The sequence below is a fragment of the Ascaphus truei genome, unplaced genomic scaffold (assembly GCF_040206685.1).
Source record: "Ascaphus truei isolate aAscTru1 unplaced genomic scaffold, aAscTru1.hap1 HAP1_SCAFFOLD_199, whole genome shotgun sequence".
NCBI classification, from domain to species: Eukaryota; Metazoa; Chordata; class Amphibia; order Anura; family Ascaphidae; genus Ascaphus; species Ascaphus truei.
In genome coordinates this window covers 111,984-128,064 of record NW_027454897.1, presented here as the reverse complement: position 1 = coordinate 128,064, position 16,081 = coordinate 111,984, and the positions used below count along the sequence as shown (strand labels likewise).

At 42.5% G+C, this 16,081-nt stretch overlaps 1 protein-coding gene across 1 annotated transcript; it reads left to right on the top strand.

Annotated features, from left to right (window-relative positions):
• Nucleotides 1-2,622: 2,622 nt before the first annotated feature.
• Nucleotides 2,623-5,579, top strand: LOC142477139 (uncharacterized). The gene is made up of 2 exons (XM_075582189.1): nt 2,623-3,319; nt 4,148-5,579. The coding sequence occupies exons 1-2, from the start codon at nt 3,076-3,078 to the stop codon at nt 5,485-5,487; spliced, it is 1,584 nt and encodes a 527-aa protein (XP_075438304.1). The 5' UTR covers nt 2,623-3,075; the 3' UTR covers nt 5,488-5,579.
• Nucleotides 5,580-16,081: the final 10,502 nt, after the last annotated feature.

The window sequence follows — 16,081 nt, the reverse complement described above, 5'->3', positions numbered from 1 at the left end:
GAGCGCCCGCTCAGCGCCACCCTGACCGAGGCCTTCGTGTTGCATTCATTATCAGGAGCAAATAAATAACAGGCAGTCCTTGGTTATCCAACAGAATCCGTTCTGGAAGTAGCGTTGGATAATGAAAACGTTGTAAAGTGAGTCCCATGTTAATCAGTGGTGGTGAGCGTTGGATAACGCATTCCGGCGTAGAAAAATGGCCCATAGGGTTGCATTGTAAAGCATTGGATATGCCATTCATTGTAATGTGAAACGTTGGACAGCGAGGACTACCTGTACTTGTGATGGATGGGGTAGCTGTCATCACAAAACTGGGATGAAGCCCAGCTAGCTACCCCATAATCCATGTAACTTGGCCACCTATGTAAGGCTTATTTTGGCCAAATGTACTTTAATATCTGGGGGAGAACAGGGAAAGTATAATGCACTATGTATGTAAATCAAAGCACTTTATTCCCTGTAAATGCAAGCCCCCAGTTTAGTGAATCAACATTGTTCTGTGATGTGATTTGGGAGTCAGCCCTGTAAAGTGTAAATTGGATTAGGTGACTGTATGTGCTCATTTCTAAGATGACAGACTTGTAATGTGATTTGCATGTGTACATTTCTATAGAGGGGACTCTGTGATTTAATCAGCTGAGGTTCCTTCAGAGAAATGTGTATTGTGACAAAGGCTGGGAACGTGGAGGTGTTAAAGACATTTGGCGAGTGGGAAAGAGTGGTCAATCAGGTCTGCTCTGATTGGCCAGCAACCCGTCCCATGTAAAGGATAGCAACAGAGGGCTATATAAGAGGCACTGCTGATCAGAGAATCTATCTGGGAGACATTCTGTGAAGGAGTTTGGATCTTGACTGTGACCAGCTGGAGATACGTTAGAGGGGCTGCTGTGTGATCAGCACTCTGATATCCTGGACGAGAAGCGGACAGGGCAAGCCTTTTTGAAGCAGGCCCCTGCACCTAGCGAGGCTAGTCTACTCCCCAGGTGGTATTGTATCTTGCTTTGTGCATCTTTGTTTTGTCTGCTGGCGTGCCAGAATAAACCTCATTTTACTCAACAACCTTGTCCTATTTGGTGCTAGTGATCCCGGTGTAAAAGTTCTGGTCTCCTGTGACAGTACTTACATTAGAAGATTTCAGTTCGGAATTGCTGGTAGTATCTGGATGGCTTCCACTGTCATCTTCACCTTTAACAGAAAGAAAATATATTCTTGCAAACCAATTCATTTAGTATTTTTTTTTTTTAGGGACAGAGTAATATTTTATCCTTCTTACCGGAGATAACGTAGCTGTCACAGCACACATTAATATTATCTTCAATCGCATGCACCTGACAAGGAGTAAAACGAAAGTATCACACCTTTATTCTAAAAACAGTGAAATAATTACAGAATATGGATGTCTGGTAAATAATGTCACCCATTAAAACAAATTTCAGGTATCAGCATTGCATCTTCGTTCGACTTTTTGATAACTCCTATGAACAGCCAGCTGATAAATGCTGGTTAAACCATACTCAAGTTAAAATGATGGAATTGTGAGGCGAGAGAATTTGAGGCCACGCTGGTGAACTGGGAATCTATATTCAGCTACTGTATAAACATGCTTCATAGATAAAATCAATAATCTACTCTACACTCTGTTTTGCCAACACAAAAGGCAAATCACACCTGGCAAGGGGGTCACCCCCTTTATCATTGGAACATGTGAATAACAATCAATAAACCCCACGTATTAAAAAAAAAAAATCTAAATGTAATATCCTCATTACCCGTTATAGAGCTGGCCTAGCCCGCATGGGTGGCTACAGCTATTGACCGGGGGGTGCGGCCCCCCCCCCCCCCAGCTAGGCTGTTGGTCGCGTGCACGATCAGGGAAGGCAGTTGGGGCGGTTAGTTTTTAAATAGAGCCAAGGAACAAGCAACTGTCACTTGTTCCTTGGCGTTCAACAGTTTCACACACTCTCCTCTCTTCTCCTGCGTTTAGTAGGTTAAAATTGGTTTGATTTGGGCCCCCCTCCCGGGGTGAGGGATTTTCCCTTCCCTCCTCGTGGTGAGGGACCCTCCGCCTCCCCCCGTGTGTTTTTGCCGGTTTTGCCAGTGCCCGGGGGGGGGGGGGGGATTGCAAGTAAGGCTGTTGTTTTTTGTCCTGCGTGGGACCTCCCTTCCTTCCTCGTGGTGAGGGACCCTCCGCCCCCCCCCCCCCATGTGTTTTTGCCGGTTTTGCCGGTGCTCGGGGGGAGGTTGGGGATTGCGAGTAGGGATAGGTTTTTGTCCTGCCTTTCGTTATCGCGCTGTTTTATTGGTAGCAGCGGCGGGGGGAGGAGGGAGAAGGATGAGGAGAGTGACTCCTACCTGGGGCTGATGCGTGTAGGAAGGCGCATCGGCGTGGAGGAGGTTTTTGCTTGGCGCCGTTTGCGAGCCCTGTTCCTGTCCTCCTATTGTGGCCGCTTGTGTGGCTGGGGGGGGAAGAGAGGCTCGCCCAGCCCACGCTTAGCCGTGCGGTTGGGCTAATGGCAAGGGAGGTCTTTGCATACACGAGTGTCATGTGGTTCCGCCTCCTGACGATGATCAGGGGGTGGTTTTTTTGGGGGGGGGCTGGGGGCAAGGCTGTTATTACGTCTGGGGGAGGGGGCTGTTCGTGGTTTGGCTGGAATGGTGGGCTTTTGCCCCCCCTCCTCCCTCCTCCTTGGGGAGATATTGGCCCTTTTCCTTCCCCCCCTTTTTTCTTCCACTCTTTTAAACAGGGGCTGTCCATTTAAAAAAATAATAATAATTAAATAAATAATTAAAAATATATATTAAAAAAAAAAAAAGGTTTAAAAAAACAAAACGCCTTTTGAGGTTGGTCTTGGTTGTGGTTAATGGAAGCCAATTCTAAGGTTTTTCGTGTCGTGGGTGACACCATACTTAAAAAAAAAAAAAAGCTTTAGAGCGGTTCTAAGTCTATTCAAGTGAACTGGTTTTCGTGGAAAGATCGGCCAGGCAAGAGTTCAAGAGTAGTTTGCTGGCAGGATTTAGGTGGTGGAATTAAACCAGTGTTTGACGAGCCATTGGATAAATTCAGCGCTAGTAGCGATGTCCTTTCAGGTCAGCACAATGCAGCTTTTGGCGGAGGCGCACAACCATGAGGAAGGATGGTTTCAGAAGCAGATGTGTGCACTAGTGCTGAAAGCTGGAAGTGATCAAGGAAGTTTGGGCAGTCGTGGAAACGCGAGAGGACAGGGTGGTTCCCATGCTACCTGCGCTGAGGCGTGGCCATCATCAAGTGATGAAGGGGGTCCTAGTTACGGAGCACGGGAAGCGTTGGTGGTGCAGAAGGGTATGTCATGGCGGAGTTTTTGGAAATCACAGCCTATTTGGTTGAAGGCTGGGTGACTTTTGGGAGGAGCCTGGGAGATGGGTTCCCACATGAACAGATGTGGGACATTGGGTCCCTGGAAAAACAGGGGTGGGACATGGGTCTCCACAAAAACAGGTGTGCGACATGGGTCCCCACAAAAAACAAGTGTTGGACATGGGTCCCCACAAAAACAGGTGTGGGACATGGGCCCCTGGAAAAAACAGGGGTGGGACATGGGTCTCCACAAAAACAGGTGTGGGACATGGGTCCCCACAAAAACAAGTGTTGGACATGGGTCCCCACAAAAACCGGTGTGGGACATGGGTCCCTGGAAAAAGCAAGGGTGGGACATGGGTCCCTGGAAAAAACAAGGGTGGGACATGGGTCCCTGAGAAAAAAAAAAAAAATAAAAAAAAAAAACAAGGGTGGGACATGGGTCCCTGGAAAAACAGGGGTGGGACATGGGTCCCAACCTTATATAAAAAAAAAAAAAAAAAAAGCATGGATGGAGGCGAGCAGTAGGTGGCTAAGTATTCCATTTCTCCCCTAAAAAAAAAAAAAAGGGGGGGATTTTGGGAGAGGGCCGACATGCTCGCCATAGCCGGTTACTGGTGAAAGGAAAGCTGGAAAAGGATAGTTGGTAATAAAAAAAAAAAAAAAAAAATAGAGGTTGGGGGGTTTGGTCCCAGCCTAGAAGAGAACGTAGGTAAAGGATTGGTCCTTTTAAAAAAAAAAAAAAAATAAGCGTTTATTCAGGAATAAAGGTTAGCTTAATTGGGGGTTTAATATTTGCTTCCTCATTTACAGGTAAATCTGGAACGGCCGGGACGCGGTCGACCTCGCTTCGTGGCGCTGGTACGTCGTCCACGGCTCGCAAGCGGTCCGGGCCTCGGGTTGAGCTTGCTGTCAGAGGCTTAGAGGACAAGGGTCTTGGGGCAGGTCCCGACAGGCGGTTCAAAACACCGCCGGGGACTGGGGCATCGAAGGGTAAGCGAAAAAGAGTTGCTTGTTTGGGAAATAAGGGCGTTACCTTGCCGGGCATTGTTAGCTCCCCTGGGCCACAGGTGTTGGAGTTGGGGTTAGCGGGCGATGCCGAGGCAAGAATGATTAGTGCGGTGGTTAAGGGCGTTCAGTTAGCTTTATTGCCGATGACAACGTTATTATCCACTAAGCAAGCAGTGGAGGCATGCAAGTCAAGTGAGCGGCAGGGGGGGTCAGATTCAGTGCTTGATGGGGGGAGCAACCGTGGAACAGTGGGTGGAGAGTTGGCTCAGGTGTCTTTGGGTGGGGAGAGTACAGCAGGTTGTACCCTTAGCACAGTGCCGAAAGTTATTCAAGATGCGTTGGCATCGGCCACAGCATTGCCGGTGCAGGTGGCGGGACAAGGAGCTGATTTAACGACAGTTGTTAGTTTGTTAGGTGAGCATCCGGTGGTGAATTCAGGTGCTGGGCAGGGGACAGGGCTCGGAAGGCCATTGGCAGGTTCAAAAAGGCTGCCGGATGCGGCCTATGGGGACTCATGTACGACCATATCACGTTCCTTAGGCGTGCATTTGTCAAAGGAAGTAAAGGAAAAGATTTGGGCGGGTGATTACGTTGAGATTTTGTCATTGCTTCCGGGTTACAATGAAGCGGTAGCTAAATCCGGAAAAAAAAGGGGGAGGCTAAAAAGGAGGATGTGGAAAAGCGTCTTTTTCCTCGCAAGTTCAGTAATTGGTCGCAGGCATTTGGGATTTTGGCGGGCGTTGCGGGGGAAAAGGATCCGCATTTATGCTCGGCGCTTTTTAAGTATCAGGATACGATTAGAAAAGCGTTTCAGAAACACGGGGGGTCGTCCTTTCGTGGGTCAAATAGCCTCAAAGGGGTCTGGCGGGAGCATTTTCAGGTGCGCACATCAGGGAGAGGGCGTGCAGGTGGGAAGCAGTCGGGGGTATGTTGGCGTTACAACGAGTCAAGATGCAATTTTGAGAATTGTATGTAGATTCCAACATACTTGCGCTGGGTGCGGGGGTCAGCATCCCAAATCAAAGTGCTTTAAGAAAGATAGTAAGGGTTTCAAGGGAGCAGGACAGCAGGCTGTTCAGGAAGGCGGGAACGCCAGTTTCAGCAGAGGCAATGGCGCCTTGGCTGGAAAAATACCCCAATAGACGGGCAGCTAGCTTATTACGAGAGGGGTTTAAGGAAGGATTCAGGATCCCCTTTGAGTATCAGGAGGGATCGGGGGGCGAGAGGAATTTGAAGTCGGTACAGGGCACACGTTTTCTATCTTCCCCGCTTCAGCCCATGAAATATTGAGCTTCAAATGTGTTGTTAACGTGGTGTAAAAAAGTTGCTCACAGCTGTTCTAGGAACACATTGTGAAATCGCGTATATCTTTGCTTCTACACATAGGAATGTATTGTGCTTTGCTTTACACACTATTCTACAGTCAAGAGGAGAGAATTTATCAAGTTTAATAAGCAAAAACACTGTATAAGTCGAATTTCAGCATTTTTGTGTGACCGGGAAAACCACAGTCACAAGCCGAGATGCAGTTCCATAGAAACTTGCCATTTTACCGCTGAACCTAAAAATGGGTAGAAAGTACTTTTTCTCCCTTCCTGTTAATGCCACAGACTTCGCCTTTACAGGGCACACGTTTTCTATCTTCCCCGCTTCAGCCCATGAAATATTGAGCTTCAAATGTGTTGTTAACGTTGTGTAAAAAAGTTGCTCACAGCTGTTTTGGGAACACATTGTGAAATCGGGTATATCTTTGCTTCTACACATAGGAATGTATTGTGCTTTGCTTTACACACTATTCTACAGTCAAGAGGAGAGAATTCATCAAGTTTAATAAGCAAAAACACTGTATAAGTCGAATTTCAGCATTTTTGTGTGACCGGGAAAACCACAGTCACAAGCCGAGATGCAGTTCCATAGAAACTTGCCATTTTACCGCTGAACCTAAAAATGGGTAGAAAGTACTTTTTCTCCCTTCCTGTTAATGCCACAGACTTCGCCTTTACAGGGCACACGTTTTCTATCTTCCCCGCTTCAGCCCATGAAATATTGAGCTTCAAATGTGTTGTTAACATTGTGTAAAAAAGTTGCTCACAGCTGTTCTAGGAACACATTGTGAAATCGCGTATATCTTTGCTTCAACACATAGGAATGTATTGTGCTTTGCTTTACACACTATTCTACAGTCAAGAGGAGAGAATTCATCAAGTTTAATAAGCAAAAACACTGTATAAGTCGAATTTCAGCATTTTTGTGTGACCGGGAAAACCACAGTCACAAGACGAGATGCAGTTCCATAGAAACTTGCCATTTTACCGCTGAACCTAAAAATGGGTAGAAAGTACTTTTTCTCCCTTCCTGTTAATGCCACAGACTTCGCCTTTACAGGGCACACGTTTTCTATCTTCCCCGCTTCAGCCCATGAAATATTGAGCTTCAAATGTGTTGTTAACTTTGTGTAAAAAAGTTGCTCACAGCTGTTCTAGGAACACATTGTGAAATCGCGTATATCTTTTCTTCTACACATACTGTAGGAATGTATTGTGCTTTGCTTTACACACTATTCTACAGTCAAGAGGAGAGAATTCATCAAGTTTAATAAGCAAAAACACTGTATAAGTCGAATTTCAGCATTTTTGTGTGACCGGGAAAACCACAGTCACAAGCCGAGATGCAGTTCCATAGAAACTTGCCATTTTACCGCTGAACCTAAAAATGGGTAGAAAGTACTTTTTCTCCCTTCCTGTTAATGCCACAGACTTCGCCTTTACAGGGCACACGTTTTCTATCTTCCCCGCTTCAGCCCATGAAATATTGAGCTTCAAATGTGTTGTTAACGTGGTGTAAAAAAGTTGCTCACAGCTGTTCTAGGAACACATTGTGAAATCGCGTATATCTTTGCTTCTACACATAGCAATGTATTGTGCTTTGCTTTACACACTATTCTACAGTCAAGAGGAGAGAATTCATCAAGTTTAATAAGCAAAAACACTGTATAAGTCGAATTTCAGCATTTTTGTGTGACCGGGAAAACCACAGTCACAAGCCGAGATGCAGTTCCATAGAAACTTGCCATTTTACCGCTGAACCTAAAAATGGGTAGAAAGTACTTTTTCTCCCTTCCTGTTAATGCCACAGACTTCGCCTTTACAGGGCACACGTTTTCTATCTTCCCCGCTTCAGCCCATGAAATATTGAGCTTCAAATGTGTTGTTAACATTGTGTAAAAAAGTTGCTCACAGCTGTTCTAGGAACACATTGTGAAATCGCGTATATCTTTGCTTCTACACATAGCAATGTATTGTGCTTTGCTTTACACACTATTCTACAGTCAAGAGGAGAGAATTCATCAAGTTTAATAAGCAAAAACACTGTATAAGTCGAATTTCAGCATTTTTGTGTGACCGGGAAAACCACAGTCACAAGCCGAGATGCAGTTCCATAGAAACTTGCCATTTTACCGCTGAACCTAAAAATGGGTAGAAAGTACTTTTTCTCCCTTCCTGTTAATGTCACAGACTTCGCCTTTACAGGGCACACGTTTTCTATCTTCCCCGCTTCAGCCCATGAAATATTGAGCTTCAAATGTGTTGTTAACGTGGTGTAAAAAAGTTGCTCACAGCTGTTCTAGGAACACATTGTGAAATCGCATATATCTTTGCTTCTACAAATAGCAGTGTATTGTGCTTTGCTTTACACACTATTCTACAGTCAAGAGATGAGAATTCATCAAGTTTAATAAGCAAAAACACTGTATAAGTCGAATTTCAGCATTTTTGTGTGACCGGGAAAACCACAGTCACAAGCCGAGATGCAGTTCCATAGAAACTTGCCATTTTACCGCTGAACCTAAAAATGGGTAGAAAGTACTTTTTCTCCCTTCTTGTTAATGCCACAGACTTCGCCTTTACAGGGCACACGTTTTCTATCTTGCCCGCTTCAGCCCATGAAATATTGAGCTTCAAATGTGTTGTTAACATTGTGTAAAAAAGTTGCTCACAGCTGTTCTAGGAACACATTGTGAAATCGCGTATATCTTTGCTTCTACACATAGGAATGTATTGTGCTTTGCTTTACACACTATTCTACAGTCAAGAGATGAGAATTCATCAAGTTTAATAAGCAAAAACACTGTATAAGTCGAATTTCAGCATTTTTGTGTGACCGGGAAAACCACAGTCACAAGACGAGATGCAGTTCCATAGAAACTTGCCATTTTACCGCTGAACCTAAAAATGGGTAGAAAGTACTTTTTCTCCCTTCCTGTTAATGCCACAGACTTCGCCTTTACAGGGCACACGTTTTCTATCTTCCCCGCTTCAGCCCATGAAATATTGAGCTTCAAATGTGTTGTTAACTTTGTGTAAAAAAGTTGCTCACAGCTATTCTAGGAACACATTGTGAAATCGCGTATATCTTTTCTTCTACACATAGGAATGTATTGTGCTTTGCTTTACACACTATTCTACAGTCAAGAGGAGAGAATTCATCAAGTTTAATAAGCAAAAACACTGTATAAGTCGAATTTCAGCATTTTTGTGTGACCGGGAAAACCACAGTCACAAGCCGAGATGCAGTTCCATAGAAACTTGCCATTTTACCGCTGAACCTAAAAATGGGTAGAAAGTACTTTTTCTCCCTTCCTGTTAATGCCACAGACTTCGCCTTTACAGGGCACACGTTTTCTATCTTCCCCGCTTCAGCCCATGAAATATTGAGCTTCAAATGTGTTGTTAACGTGGTGTAAAAAAGTTGCTCACAGCTGTTCTAGGAACACATTGTGAAATCGCGTATATCTTTGCTTCTACACATAGCAATGTATTGTGCTTTGCTTTACACACTATTCTACAGTCAAGAGGAGAGAATTCATCAAGTTTAATAAGCAAAAACACTGTATAAGTCGAATTTCAGCATTTTTGTGTGACCGGGAAAACCACAGTCACAAGCCGAGATGCAGTTCCATAGAAACTTGCCATTTTACCGCTGAACCTAAAAATGGGTAGAAAGTACTTTTTCTCCCTTCCTGTTAATGCCACAGACTTCGCCTTTACAGGGCACACGTTTTCTATCTTCCCCGCTTCAGCCCATGAAATATTGAGCTTCAAATGTGTTGTTAACATTGTGTAAAAAAGTTGCTCACAGCTGTTCTAGGAACACATTGTGAAATCGCGTATATCTTTGCTTCTACACATAGCAATGTATTGTGCTTTGCTTTACACACTATTCTACAGTCAAGAGATGAGAATTCATCAAGTTTAATAAGCAAAAACACTGTATAAGTCGAATTTCAGCATTTTTGTGTGACCGGGAAAACCACAGTCACAAGACGAGATGCAGTTCCATAGAAACTTGCCATTTTACCGCTGAACCTAAAAATGGGTAGAAAGTACTTTTTCTCCCTTCCTGTTAATGCCACAGACTTCGCCTTTACAGGGCACACGTTTTCTATCTTCCCCGCTTCAGCCCATGAAATATTGAGCTTCAAATGTGTTGTTAACTTTGTGTAAAAAAGTTGCTCACAGCTATTCTAGGAACACATTGTGAAATCGCGTATATCTTTTCTTCTACACATAGGAATGTATTGTGCTTTGCTTTACACACTATTCTACAGTCAAGAGGAGAGAATTCATCAAGTTTAATAAGCAAAAACACTGTATAAGTCGAATTTCAGCATTTTTGTGTGACCGGGAAAACCACAGTCACAAGCCGAGATGCAGTTCCATAGAAACTTGCCATTTTACCGCTGAACCTAAAAATGGGTAGAAAGTACTTTTTCTCCCTTCCTGTTAATGCCACAGACTTCGCCTTTACAGGGCACACGTTTTCTATCTTCCCCGCTTCAGCCCATGAAATATTGAGCTTCAAATGTGTTGTTAACGTGGTGTAAAAAAGTTGCTCACAGCTGTTCTAGGAACACATTGTGAAATCGCGTATATCTTTGCTTCTACACATAGCAATGTATTGTGCTTTGCTTTACACACTATTCTACAGTCAAGAGGAGAGAATTCATCAAGTTTAATAAGCAAAAACACTGTATAAGTCGAATTTCAGCATTTTTGTGTGACCGGGAAAACCACAGTCACAAGCCGAGATGCAGTTCCATAGAAACTTGCCATTTTACCGCTGAACCTAAAAATGGGTAGAAAGTACTTTTTCTCCCTTCCTGTTAATGCCACAGACTTCGCCTTTACAGGGCACACGTTTTCTATCTTCCCCGCTTCAGCCCATGAAATATTGAGCTTCAAATGTGTTGTTAACATTGTGTAAAAAAGTTGCTCACAGCTGTTCTAGGAACACATTGTGAAATCGCGTATATCTTTGCTTCTACACATAGCAATGTATTGTGCTTTGCTTTACACACTATTCTACAGTCAAGAGGAGAGAATTCATCAAGTTTAATAAGCAAAAACACTGTATAAGTCGAATTTCAGCATTTTTGTGTGACCGGGAAAACCACAGTCACAAGCCGAGATGCAGTTCCATAGAAACTTGCCATTTTATAGCTGAACCTAAAAATGGGTAGAAAGTACTTTTTCTCCCTTCTTGTTAATGCCACAGACTTCGCCTTTACAGGGCACACGTTTTCTATCTTCCCCGCTTCAGCCCATGAAATATTGAGCTTCAAATGTGTTGTTAACGTGGTGTAAAAAAGTTGCTCACAGCTGTTCTAGGAACACATTGTGAAATCGCGTATATCTTTGCTTCTACACATAGCAATGTATTGTGCTTTGCTTTACACACTATTCTACAGTCAAGAGATGAGAATTCATCAAGTTTAATAAGCAAAAACACTGTATAAGTCGAATTTCAGCATTTTTGTGTGACCGGGAAAACCACAGTCACAAGACGAGATGCAGTTCCATAGAAACTTGCCATTTTACCGCTGAACCTAAAAATGGGTAGAAAGTACTTTTTCTCCCTTCCTGTTAATGCCACAGACTTCGCCTTTACAGGGCACACGTTTTCTATCTTCCCCGCTTCAGCCCATGAAATATTGAGCTTCAAATGTGTTGTTAACTTTGTGTAAAAAAGTTGCTCACAGCTATTCTAGGAACACATTGTGAAATCGCGTATATCTTTTCTTCTACACATAGGAATGTATTGTGCTTTGCTTTACACACTATTCTACAGTCAAGAGGAGAGAATTCATCAAGTTTAATAAGCAAAAACACTGTATAAGTCGAATTTCAGCATTTTTGTGTGACCGGGAAAACCACAGTCACAAGCCGAGATGCAGTTCCATAGAAACTTGCCATTTTACCGCTGAACCTAAAAATGGGTAGAAAGTACTTTTTCTCCCTTCCTGTTAATGCCACAGACTTCGCCTTTACAGGGCACACGTTTTCTATCTTCCCCGCTTCAGCCCATGAAATATTGAGCTTCAAATGTGTTGTTAACGTGGTGTAAAAAAGTTGCTCACAGCTGTTCTAGGAACACATTGTGAAATCGCGTATATCTTTGCTTCTACACATAGCAATGTATTGTGCTTTGCTTTACACACTATTCTACAGTCAAGAGGAGAGAATTCATCAAGTTTAATAAGCAAAAACACTGTATAAGTCGAATTTCAGCATTTTTGTGTGACCGGGAAAACCACAGTCACAAGCCGAGATGCAGTTCCATAGAAACTTGCCATTTTACCGCTGAACCTAAAAATGGGTAGAAAGTACTTTTTCTCCCTTCCTGTTAATGCCACAGACTTCGCCTTTACAGGGCACACGTTTTCTATCTTCCCCGCTTCAGCCCATGAAATATTGAGCTTCAAATGTGTTGTTAACATTGTGTAAAAAAGTTGCTCACAGCTGTTCTAGGAACACATTGTGAAATCGCGTATATCTTTGCTTCTACACATAGCAATGTATTGTGCTTTGCTTTACACACTATTCTACAGTCAAGAGGAGAGAATTCATCAAGTTTAATAAGCAAAAACACTGTATAAGTCGAATTTCAGCATTTTTGTGTGACCGGGAAAACCACAGTCACAAGCCGAGATGCAGTTCCATAGAAACTTGCCATTTTATAGCTGAACCTAAAAATGGGTAGAAAGTACTTTTTCTCCCTTCTTGTTAATGCCACAGACTTCGCCTTTACAGGGCACACGTTTTCTATCTTCCCCGCTTCAGCCCATGAAATATTGAGCTTCAAATGTGTTGTTAACGTGGTGTAAAAAAGTTGCTCACAGCTGTTCTAGGAACACATTGTGAAATCGCGTATATCTTTGCTTCTACACATAGCAATGTATTGTGCTTTGCTTTACACACTATTCTACAGTCAAGAGATGAGAATTCATCAAGTTTAATAAGCAAAAACACTGTATAAGTCGAATTTCAGCATTTTTGTGTGACCGGGAAAACCACAGTCACAAGACGAGATGCAGTTCCATAGAAACTTGCCATTTTACCGCTGAACCTAAAAATGGGTAGAAAGTACTTTTTCTCCCTTCCTGTTAATGCCACAGACTTCGCCTTTACAGGGCACACGTTTTCTATCTTGCCCGCTTCAGCCCATGAAATATTGAGCTTCAAATGTGTTGTTAACATTGTGTAAAAAAGTTGCTCACAGCTGTTCTAGGAACACATTGTGAAATCGCGTATATCTTTGCTTCTACACATAGGAATGTATTGTGCTTTGCTTTACACACTATTCTACAGTCAAGAGGAGAGAATTCATCAAGTTTAATAAGCAAAAACACTGTATAAGTCGAATTTCAGCATTTTTGTGTGACCGGGAAAACCACAGTCACAAGCCGAGATGCAGTTCCATAGAAACTTGCCATTTTACCGCTGAACCTAAAAATGGGTAGAAAGTACTTTTTCTCCCTTCCTGTTAATGCCACAGACTTCGCCTTTACAGGGCACACGTTTTCTATCTTCCCCGCTTCAGCCCATGAAATATTGAGCTTCAAATGTGTTGTTAACTTTGTGTAAAAAAGTTGCTCACAGCTATTCTAGGAACACATTGTGAAATCGCGTATATCTTTTCTTCTACACATAGGAATGTATTGTGCTTTGCTTTACACACTATTCTACAGTCAAGAGGAGAGAATTCATCAAGTTTAATAAGCAAAAACACTGTATAAGTCGAATTTCAGCATTTTTGTGTGACCGGGAAAACCACAGTCACAAGCCGAGATGCAGTTCCATAGAAACTTGCCATTTTACCGCTGAACCTAAAAATGGGTAGAAAGTACTTTTTCTCCCTTCCTGTTAATGCCACAGACTTCGCCTTTACAGGGCACACGTTTTCTATCTTCCCCGCTTCAGCCCATGAAATATTGAGCTTCAAATGTGTTGTTAACGTGGTGTAAAAAAGTTGCTCACAGCTGTTCTAGGAACACATTGTGAAATCGCGTATATCTTTGCTTCTACACATAGCAATGTATTGTGCTTTGCTTTACACACTATTCTACAGTCAAGAGGAGAGAATTCATCAAGTTTAATAAGCAAAAACACTGTATAAGTCGAATTTCAGCATTTTTGTGTGACCGGGAAAACCACAGTCACAAGCCGAGATGCAGTTCCATAGAAACTTGCCATTTTATAGCTGAACCTAAAAATGGGTAGAAAGTACTTTTTCTCCCTTCTTGTTAATGCCACAGACTTCGCCTTTACAGGGCACACGTTTTCTATCTTCCCCGCTTCAGCCCATGAAATATTGAGCTTCAAATGTGTTGTTAACGTGGTGTAAAAAAGTTGCTCACAGCTGTTCTAGGAACACATTGTGAAATCGCGTATATCTTTGCTTCTACACATAGCAATGTATTGTGCTTTGCTTTACACACTATTCTACAGTCAAGAGATGAGAATTCATCAAGTTTAATAAGCAAAAACACTGTATAAGTCGAATTTCAGCATTTTTGTGTGACCGGGAAAACCACAGTCACAAGACGAGATGCAGTTCCATAGAAACTTGCCATTTTACCGCTGAACCTAAAAATGGGTAGAAAGTACTTTTTCTCCCTTCCTGTTAATGCCACAGACTTCGCCTTTACAGGGCACACGTTTTCTATCTTGCCCGCTTCAGCCCATGAAATATTGAGCTTCAAATGTGTTGTTAACATTGTGTAAAAAAGTTGCTCACAGCTGTTCTAGGAACACATTGTGAAATCGCGTATATCTTTGCTTCTACACATAGGAATGTATTGTGCTTTGCTTTACACACTATTCTACAGTCAAGAGGAGAGAATTCATCAAGTTTAATAAGCAAAAACACTGTATAAGTCGAATTTCAGCATTTTTGTGTGACCGGGAAAACCACAGTCACAAGCCGAGATGCAGTTCCATAGAAACTTGCCATTTTACCGCTGAACCTAAAAATGGGTAGAAAGTACTTTTTCTCCCTTCCTGTTAATGCCACAGACTTCGCCTTTACAGGGCACACGTTTTCTATCTTCCCCGCTTCAGCCCATGAAATATTGAGCTTCAAATGTGTTGTTAACTTTGTGTAAAAAAGTTGCTCACAGCTATTCTAGGAACACATTGTGAAATCGCGTATATCTTTTCTTCTACACATAGGAATGTATTGTGCTTTGCTTTACACACTATTCTACAGTCAAGAGGAGAGAATTCATCAAGTTTAATAAGCAAAAACACTGTATAAGTCGAATTTCAGCATTTTTGTGTGACCGGGAAAACCACAGTCACAAGACGAGATGCAGTTCCATAGAAACTTGCCATTTTACCGCTGAACCTAAAAATGGGTAGAAAGTACTTTTTCTCCCTTCCTGTTAATGCCACAGACTTCGCCTTTACAGGGCACACGTTTTCTATCTTCCCCGCTTCAGCCCATGAAATATTGAGCTTCAAATGTGTTGTTAACGTGGTGTAAAAAAGTTGCTCACAGCTGTTCTAGGAACACATTGTGAAATCGCGTATATCTTTGCTTCTACACATAGCAATGTATTGTGCTTTGCTTTACACACTATTCTACAGTCAAGAGGAGAGAATTCATCAAGTTTAATAAGCAAAAACACTGTATAAGTCGAATTTCAGCATTTTTGTGTGACCGGGAAAACCACAGTCACAAGCCGAGATGCAGTTCCATAGAAACTTGCCATTTTACCGCTGAACCTAAAAATGGGTAGAAAGTACTTTTTCTCCCTTCCTGTTAATGCCACAGACTTCGCCTTTACAGGGCACACGTTTTCTATCTTCCCCGCTTCAGCCCATGAAATATTGAGCTTCAAATGTGTTGTTAACATTGTGTAAAAAAGTTGCTCACCGCTGTTCTAGGAACACATTGTGAAATCGCGTATATCTTTGCTTCTACAAATAGCAATGTATTGTGCTTTGCTTTACACACTATTCTACAGTCAAGAGGAGAGAATTCATCAAGTTTAATAAGCAAAAACACTGTATAAGTCGAATTTCAGCATTTTTGTGTGACCGGGAAAACCACAGTAACAAGCCGAGATGCAGTTCCATAGAAACTTGCCATTTTATAGCTGAACCTAAAAATGGGTAGAAAGTACTTTTTCTCCCTTCTTGTTAATGCCACAGACTTCGCCTTTACAGGGCACACGTTTTCTATCTTCCCCGCTTCAGCCCATGAAATATTGAGCTTCAAATGTGTTGTTAACGTGGTGTAAAAAAGTTGCTCACAGCTGTTCTAGGAACACATTGTGAAATCGCGTATATCTTTGCTTCTACACATAGCAATGTATTGTGCTTTGCTTTACACACTATTCTACAGTCAAGAGATGAGAATTCATCAAGTTTAATAAGCAAAAACACTGTATAA

What these genes read in the sequence shown, in the direction of transcription:
- LOC142477139 (XM_075582189.1), top strand. Translation starts at nt 3,076, where the DNA reads ATGTCCTTTCAGGTCAGCACAATGCAGCTTTTGGCGGAGGCGCACAAC. An exon ending in AGCGTTGGTGGTGCAGAAGG is followed by an intron (nt 3,320 to 4,147) that starts GTATGTCATGGC and finishes CCTCATTTACAG; the next exon opens with GTAAATCTGGAACGGCCGGG.